The following is a 9,432-nucleotide window of genomic DNA, read 5'->3' as shown; positions in this document are numbered from 1 at the left end:
TATCAGTATTTGTCAGATTCAGGAGTGTCCAACCTTTTTTTTCCATGGATTACTCAGATGTACATATCAAAAAGACAGATATACTTGCGTTTATATCACGTCTTTTACGACCTCAGGATGTCCCAAAGTGCTTTACAGCCAATTAATTACTTTTGAAGTGTAGTAATTGTTGCAATGCAAGAATTATCATCAATGAGCACACTGGGACAAATATAAATTTTATATTGAAGTTCCCATTAATTTACATACATCCTAAGCTCTAGATGCCAATAAAACTTGTTCTCATTGAAATTCATCCATTAATAATACACAAGCATGAAGACCTTACAGTATGAGATCAATAATTTTAACATTTTTAAATTGTATATACTTACCAATATTCCATTTATTGCCAAAAAATCAATTGAATTCAATACCTCAGTAAGTAAATGCACTGCATGGCGGCAGAGAAATAATGATTAGGGACCAGGAAAATCTCAGCTTTATCCCCTGGTCCATGCTGATCTCAGTTATAAGGATGGTGCAGTTGGCTTCAACAACCAACCATGAAAAGGGTGGAGGGGGAAAGAGAGTGGGAGGGAAATAATCAATCAGTCAGGTTTACCTAGCGTTGATCAATTTTTAGAAAAATATTTGGACATTGGTTGAGGATACGATTGGACTAGATTGATTTCACCCTTCTCCTCCCACTGCAGAGAAAGCTAAACTTATCATCTAGGCTCATTCATCAAGGTATGGCAGACACTTAGCATCCATGAATGGAATTGCAACATGCGTCAGTGCCTTCAGCTTCACTGAAAAATTAACTACATTTTAGATTCAGCTACATCAGATCTTGTTTATTCTGAGATAAAATGGCTGATTTACAACAAGTCTACGGTTTTTCTATTCACCATCTCCTGTTTGATTAGGCTGTTCACACTATTTATGCAAACAGAGCCACAAGCCATGCTAATTTCCTTGTGCTTTCATTCCAATCAATAGAGAAATGAGGCCAGAATTGAACTTACAACCCAATACGTATCACAAGTATTTTAATATACATTTAAGTATTTGGATTTCACTGGCTTGCATTCCAAATACCACTTTTATTTTGCAATGAACACTTGCATATTTAGCAACAATAATTTGCCATTTTGATGACAGCGGGATTGGCCTTCAGAGAAGGTTTAAATTTGATGATTATTTTCCACTTATTTTAGGTTCATCTCCCTTTCCAGTTGATAGCAGGCTATTTACTCCAAGGCCCCTGTCATCTTCAGTTGGCAAGCAGGAAGTGCAAAGAAGGATACCAGGGTAGGTGCCTCAAAATTTCCTTCTCTCTGTACCTAGGCTCCACTCCACATCACCTCCCAATGTCACAGCAAAACCATGAAAGCACAGGCAAGTTAATCACAGGTTGCACACTCTTATGTAAGATGTCCAGAGACACTACTTAGGAAACTAGGTGGTAAAATCTTTTCCTTGGAACCTAGGATCAAATCTAAACAAGATAAAAGTTTTTCCCCTCTGACACAGGAAATAGCTGGCACTGTACATTAGACCACTGTTTTATTCACTGGAACATAAGTGCTAATCCAATTCAGAGGGGAAGACTATACAGTGTGGGGAAATGTGAAATTATCCACTTTGGTAGGAAGAATGGAAAAGCAGAATTTTAAAAAAAAAACTAGTAAATGTTGGTATTCAGAGATATTTGGGGTCCTTGTATATGAATCACAGAAAGCTAACATGCAAGTACAGCAAACAATTAGGAAGGTAAATGGTATGCTGGCATTTATTACGGGGGGGTTGCAGTATAAGTGTAGGAAGTCTTGCTGCAATTATATAGGGCTTTGGCGAGATCACACTGGGAGCACCGTGTGCAGTTTTGGTCTCCTTACCTAAGTAAGGATATAGTTGCCATAGAGGAGGTGTAATGAAGGTTCACTAGATTGAGTACTGCGATGAGAGGGTTTTCCTATAAGGAGAGATGGAGTAGAATGAGCCTATATTCTCTGGAGTTCAGAGGAATGAGATGTGATTTCATTGAAACGTATAACATTCAAAGAGGGCTTGACAGGGTAGATGCAGAGAGGCAGTTTCCCCTGTCTAGAATATGGGGTCATAATCTCAGGATAAGACTGTGATGAGCAATTTCTTCACTCAGAGGGTTTTGAATCTTTGCTCAGTTGTTAAGCACATTTAAGAACAGGATTAATGGATTTTTGGATACTATGGGAATCAAGGGATATGGGAATGGTTGGGGTTGGGGGTGGGGGGGGGGGGGGAGGAGGGAAAAGGGGAAGTGGAGTTGATGGAAAAGTTCAGCTATGATCTTACTGAATGGCAGAGCAGGTTCGAGGGACTGTATGACCTATCCCTGCTCCTGTTTCTTGCAATGCAGTGTGATTATATACATTTCATTTGCTCTGGGAACTTGTTTGAATCCCGTTTGGCTTTGACAGGCATGTTAAAAATTTGATTTTTATTCTTGAGATAATATTTTGGACACCCCCATTTCCCACCTAACCAATGCATGCTTCACAGGATCCTTTTTTAAAAAAAAAGGTACACATCATTTATGATCTTGGAATCATACCAATCATGATCAACAAACATTATATTCAGTAAATGATAACCAGTGTAGATTCGAAATGTACGTGTGCCTTAAATAATCACTGATCACCTATTTAAGTACACCATGATCAACACTTCCCCAAGGTTTTCACTTCAAACAGATTTTGCCGTAACAATAACATAACCCAGGAGCTACAGTTCATAATCTATAGATGGTTAGCTAAAGCCAACCAGTTTTCGGATTTCAAGGTACATGGGGCCTGCCAATTCTTTTGCTCTTTCAGCTCCACGGTTTAAGACTTGCTCTAGGAAACCTTTCTCAGCTCTAAGTCTTTCAATTTCATTCTTAATTGGTGCAAATTTCTCAATGACTGCCTCAGCCACCACATATTTGTAGCGTGCAGTGTCCAGCCCTTTGCTTTGATGCACAACCTCCTCGATAGTCAGTCCAGTCACTGCTGTGTGACATGCGACCAGATTTGATACCCCTGGGCGTGTCTCTGGGTCATACGTCACTTCAGAGGTGAAATCTGTTACTGCTTTGCGAAACTTTAATAATATCTCTTCTGGTGAATCAGTGATAGTCACAGTCGCTAATTTTTGAGGGTCTGACTTTGACATCTTCACAGCAGGGTTCCTCAATGATTTAATTTTTCTAGTTTTACCTGCAATGAGAGAAGAGGATAATGGAAAAATGCTCATTACTAAAGTAACCCATCGGGTTTACGAATGTCTTTTAGGGAAGGAAATCTGCCCTCCTTACCTGGTCTGGCCTACATGTGACTCCAGACTCTTAAATGCCCCAGCAAACCACTCAGTTGTACTAACTGCTATGAAGTCTAAGAAAAGGAATGAAGCTGGATGGACCACCCGGCATCGACACAGGCACTGGAAATTACAATGGCAAACTGAGTCCTGTCAACCCTGCAAATTCTTCCTTACTAATATCTGGGAACTTGTGCCAAAATTGGGAGAGCTGTCTCACAGACTAGGCAAGCAACAGCCTGGCATAGTCGTTCTCACAGAATCATACCTTACAAACAATGTCCCATACACCAGCATCACCATTCCTAGGTATGTCCTGTCCCACCGGTAGGACAGACCCACCAGTGGTGGTGGCACAGTGGTATATAGTCAGGAGGGAGTCACACTGAGAGTCCTCAACATTGACTCCGAACCCCATGAAGTCTCATGGCATCAGGTCAAACATGGGCAAGGAACCTTCCTGCTGATTACCACCTACCGCCCACCACCCCACCCCTCAGCTGATGAATCAATGCTTCTCCATGTTGAACACCAATTGGAAGAAGCACTGAGGGGAGCAAGGGCACAGTATGTACTCTTGGTAGGGGAACTTCAATGTCCATTACCAAGAGTGGCTCGGTAGTGCCAGTGCTGACCGAGCTGGCTAAGTCCTCATCGAGTCATGGAGAAACCGGCCCTTCGGCCATCAAACACCTAACTATTCTAATCCCATTTTCCAGCACTTGGCCCATAGCCTTGTATGCAATGGCATTTCAAGTGCTTATCTAAATACTTCTTAAATGTTGTGAGGGTTCCTGCCTCTACCACCTCTTCAGGTAGTGCGTTCCAGATTCCAACCACCCTCTGGGTATAAACATTTTTCCTCAAATCCCCTCACCTTAAATCTATGCCCCCTGGTTATTGACACCTCCACTAAGGGAAAACAGTTCTTCCTATTTAACCTATCAATGCCCCTCATAATTATGTATAGCTCAATCAGGTCCCCCCTCAGCCTTCTCTGCTCTATGGAAAACAACCTTAGCCTTTTCAGTCTCTCTTCATAGCTGAAATGCTCCAGCCCAGGCAACATCCTGGTGAATCTCCTCTGCACTCGCTCCAGTGTAATCACATTCTTCCCATAGTGTGCTGCCCAGAACTGTACACAGTACTTCAGCTGTGGCCTAACTAGCGTTTTATATAGCTCCATCATAACCTCCCTGCTCTTATATTCTATGCCTCGGCTAATAAAGGCAAATATCCCATATGCCTTCCTAACCACCTTATCTACCTGTGCTGCTGCCTTCAGTGATCTATGGACAAGTACACCAAGGTCCCTCTGACCCTCTGTACTTCCTAGGGTCCTACCATCCATTGTATATTCCCTTGCCTTCTTAGTCTTCCCAAAATGCATTACCTCACACTTCTCAGGATAGAATTCCATTTGCCACTGCTCAGCCCATCTATATCGTCCTGTAATCTAAGGCTTTCCTCCTCAGTATTTACGACACTAATTTTTGTGTCATCTGCGAACTTAATGAACATACCTCCTATATTCACGTCGAAATCATTAATGTATGCAACACAGCAAGGGTCCCTGCACCGATCCCTGTGGTACACCACTGGCCACTGGCTTCCACTGGCAAAAACAACCCTCGACCATTACCCTCTGCCTCCTGCCACTAAGCCAATTTTGGATCCAATTTGCCAAATTGCCCTGGATCCCATGGGCTCTTACCTTCTTAACCAATCTCCCATGTGGGACCATATCAAAAGCCTTACTGAAGTCCATGTAGACTACATCAACTGCTTTACCCTCATTTAGTCACCGCCTCGAAAAATTCAATCGTTAGTTAGACACGATTTCCCCCTGACAAAGCCATGCTGACTATCCCTGATTAATCACTGCCTCTCCAAGTGGAAATTAATCCTGTCCCTCAGAATCTTTTCCAATAGTTTCCCAACCACTGATGTTAGACACACTGGCCTGTAATTACCTGGTTTATCCCTGCTACCCTTCTTGAATAATGGTACCACATTCGTTGTCCTCCAATCCTCTGGTACTACTCCTGTGGCCAGCGAGGATTTGAAAACTTGTGTCAGAGCCCCTGCTATCTCCTCCCTTGCCTCACATAACAGCCTGGGATACATCTCATCTGGGCCTGGGGATTTATTCACTTTTAAGCCTGCTAAAACTGCTAATACCTCCTCCTTTCAATACTAATTTGTTCAAGTATATCACAATCCCCCTCCCTGATCGCTACACCTGCATCATCCTTCCCCATAGTGAACACAGATGAAAAGTAATCATTTAAAACTTCACCTACATCCTCCGGCTCCACATACAGATTACCACTTTGGTCCCTAATGGGCCTTTCCCTGGTTATCCTCTTGCCCTTAATATACTTATAAAACGCCTTAGGATTTTCCTTTATCTTGCCCGCCAGTGTTTTTTCATGTCCCCTCTTCGCTCTCCTAATTACTTTTTTTTTTAAGTACCCCCTTACATTTTCTATACTCCTCTAGTGCTTCCACTGTTTTCAGTGCTCTGAATCTCCCATAAGCCTCCTTTTTTTCTTTATCCAATCCTCTATATCCCAGAACATCCAGGGTTCCCTGAACTTGTTGGTCCTACCCTTCACCTTAATGGGTACATGTTATCTCTGAACTCTCACTATTTCCTTTTTGAATGACTCCCACTGGTCTGATGTAGATGTTCCTACAAGTAGCTGCTCCCAGTCCACTTTGGCCAGATCCTGTTTTATCATATTGAAATCGGCTTTCCCCCAATTCAGTACCTTTATTTCTGGTCCATCTTTGTCCTTTTTCATAACTACCTTAAATCTTATAGAGTTATGGTCACTATCCCTGAAATACTCGCCCACTGACACTTCTACCACTTGTCCGGCTTCATTTCCTAAAGGACAGAGCTGCGAGACTGGGTCTGCAGCAGGTGGTGAGGGAACCAAGAGGGAGAAACATACTTTACCTTGTCTTCACCAATCTGCCTGTCACAGGTGCATCTGTCAATGATAGTATCAGTAGAAGCGACCACCGCACAGTCCTTGTGGAGAATAAGTCCCACTTTCACATTGAGGGTACCCACCATTGTGTTGTGTGGCACTACCACCGTGCTAAATGAGACAGATTTCGAACAGATCGAGCAACTCAAAACTGGGCATCCATGAGGCACTGTGGGCTATCAGTATTCAACCACAATCTGTAACATCATGGCCCAGCATTTCCTCCACTCTACCATTACCATCAAACTGGAGGACCAACCCTGGTTCAATGAAGAGTGCAGGAGGGCATGCTAGAAGCAGCACCAGGCATACCACAAAATGAGGTGTCAGCCTGGTGAAGCTACAACACAGGACTATTTGCATGCCAAGCAATGGAAGCAGCATGCAATAGACAGGGCTAAGCGATCCCACAACCAACGGATCAGATCTAAACTCTGCAGTCTTGCCGCATCCAGTCGTGAATGGTGGTGGACAATTAAACAACTAACAGGAGGAGTCGTCTCCACAAATATCCCCATCCTCAATGATGGGGGAGCCCAGCACATCAATGCAAAAGACAAGGCTGAAATATTTACAACCATCTTCAGCCAGAACTGCCAAGTGGATGATCCAGCTTGGCCTCCTCCTGAGGTCCCCAGCATCACAGATGCCAGTCTGTAGCCAATCTGATTCACTCCATGTGATATCAGGAAATGGCTGAAGGCACTGAATTCTGCAAAGGTTATGGGTCCTGACAACATTCCGACAATAGTACTGAAGACCTGTGCTCCAGAACTTGTCACGCGCCTAGCCAAGCTGTTCTAGTAGAGCTACAGCAATGGCATCTATCCGGAAATGTGGAAAATTGCCCTGGTATGTGCTGTGCACGAAAAGCAGGACAAATCCAACCCGGCCATTTACCGCCCTATCAGTCTGCTCTCAATCATCAGCAAAGTGATGGAAGGAGTTGTCGACAGTGCCATCAAGCGGCACTTGCTCAGCAATAACCTGCTCACTGATGTTGAGTTTGGGTTCTGTCAGGGCCACTCAATTCCCGACATCATTACATCCTAGTCCAAACATAGACAAAAGAGCTGAACTCAAGGGGTGAGGTGAGGTGAGAGTGACTGTCTTTAACATTAAGGCAGCATTTGACCAAGTATGGCATTAAGGAGCCCTAGCAAAACTAGAGTCAACGGTAATGAGGGGGAAAACTCTCCACTGGTTGGAGTAATCTCCTATCCCTGAGCAGGGGCCGTAACAAGTAAACTGTGCGATTTCATGGAGGGAGAGGGAAGGAAGGTCGGCGCGGGTGGACGGAAAGTTGGGGGGGGGGGCGCGGGCGGAAGGGGGGGCGGATGCGGGCGGGCCACGGGCGGAAGAGGGGAGCCGCGGGCGGAAGGGGGGAATGCGCGGGCAGAAATGGAGCGCGGGCAGAAAGGGGGGGCGCGCGGGCGGAGGCGGAACGCGGGCGGAAATGGGCGGGCGCGCAGCGCGCGGGCGTAAGGGGAACGCACGGGCGGAAGGGGGGCGCACGGGCGGTTGGGGGAGGCATCCGGCGGGGGACGCGACCCTGGCGAGCGGGCCAGCCCACAGCCTCCTCGATGTCGGCATCCTCCAGGCTGACGCTGCGCTCGTGGTCACCATCCAGCTCACGGTGGAGCTTCTTTCCCTGAGGCACAGTGTGGCATTCAAGCAGAGAGATCAACCATTGACATGCTGTTCTCCCTTTGTCAGCTACAGGAGAAATGCCGCGAACAACAGATGCCCCTCTACGTTGCTTTCATAGATCTCACCAAAGCCTTTGACCTCGTCAGCAGACGTGGTCTCTTCAGACTACCAGCAAAGATTGGATGTCCAAAGCTACAAAGTACCATCACCTCATTCCATGACAATATGAAAGGCACAGTTCAGCATAGCGGTGTCTCATCAGACCCCTTTCCTATCCTGAGTAGTGTGAAACAGGGCTGGGTTCTTGCACCTACACTGTTTGGGTTCTTTTCTCACTGCTGCTCGCACATGCGTTCAAGTCTTCAGAAGAAGAAATTTTCCTCCACACAAGATCAGATGGCAGGTTGTTCAACCTTGCCCGTCTCAGAGCGAAGACCAAAGTACGGAAGGTCCTCATCAGGGAACTCCTCTTTGCTGATGATGCTGCATTAACATCCCACGCAGAAGTGTGTCTGCAGAGATTCATTGACAGGATTGTGGCTGCCTGCAATGAATTTGGCCTAACCATCAGCCTCAAGAAAACAAACATCATGGGACAGGATATCAGAAATGCTCCATCCATCAATATCAGCGACCACTCTCTGGGAGTGGTTCAAGATTTCACCTACCTAGGCTCAACTATCACCAGTAACCTGTCTCTCGATGCAGAAATCAACAAACGCATGGGAAAGGTGTCCGCTGCTATGTCCAGACAGGCCAAGAGGGTGTGGGAAAATGGCGCACTGACACGGAACACAAAAGTCCGAGTGTTTCAAGCCCGTGTCCTCAGTACCTTGCTCTACGGCAGCAAGACCTGGACAACGTACGTCAGCCAAGAGCGACGTCTCAATTCATTCCATCTTCGCTGCCTCCGGAGAATCCTTGGCATCAGGTAGCAGGACTGTATCTCCAATGCAGAAGTCCTCGAGGCAGCCAACATCCCCAGCATACACCCTACTGAGCCAACGGCGCTTGAGATGGCTTGGCCATGTGAGCCACATGGAAGATGGCAGGATCCCCAAGGATGCAATGTACAGCGAGCTCGTCACTGGTATCAGACCCACCGGCAGTCCATGTCTCCGCTTTAAAGACGTCTGCAAACGCGACATGAAGTCCTGTGACATTGATCACAAGTCGTGGGAGTCAGTTGCCAGCGACCGCCAGAGCTGGCGGACAGCCATAAAAGCAGGGCTAAAGAGTGGCGAGTCGAAGAGACTTAGCAGTTGGCAGGAAGAAAGACAGAAGCGCAGGGAGAGAGCCAACTGCGTAACAGCCCTGACAACCAATTTTATCTGCAGCACCTGTGGAAGAGTCTGTCACTCTAGAATTGGCCTTTATAGCCACTCCAGGCGCTGCTCCACAAACCACTGACCACCTCTAGGCTCTTACCTATTGTCTCTCGAGACTAGGAGGCCAAAGA

At 45.9% G+C, this 9,432-nt stretch overlaps 1 protein-coding gene across 2 annotated transcripts in view; it reads right to left on the bottom strand.

Moving 5' to 3' along the window:
* Positions 1-207: 207 nt before the first annotated feature.
* Positions 208-9,432, bottom strand: part of wars2 (tryptophanyl tRNA synthetase 2, mitochondrial) — an 88,247-nt gene continuing 79,022 nt past the window's right edge. For both annotated transcript variants that reach the window (XM_068040780.1, XM_068040781.1), the window contains exon 6: positions 208-3,224. In XM_068040780.1, coding sequence (XP_067896881.1) covers positions 2,776-3,224 — 449 coding nt within the window. In that variant the 3' untranslated portion in view covers positions 208-2,775. The remainder of the gene's footprint in view (positions 3,225-9,432) is intronic.

Source organism: Heterodontus francisci, chromosome 10 (assembly GCF_036365525.1).
Source record: "Heterodontus francisci isolate sHetFra1 chromosome 10, sHetFra1.hap1, whole genome shotgun sequence".
In the NCBI taxonomy this organism is placed as follows: Eukaryota; Metazoa; Chordata; class Chondrichthyes; order Heterodontiformes; family Heterodontidae; genus Heterodontus; species Heterodontus francisci.
This window is presented reverse-complemented; position numbering and strand designations above follow the sequence as displayed.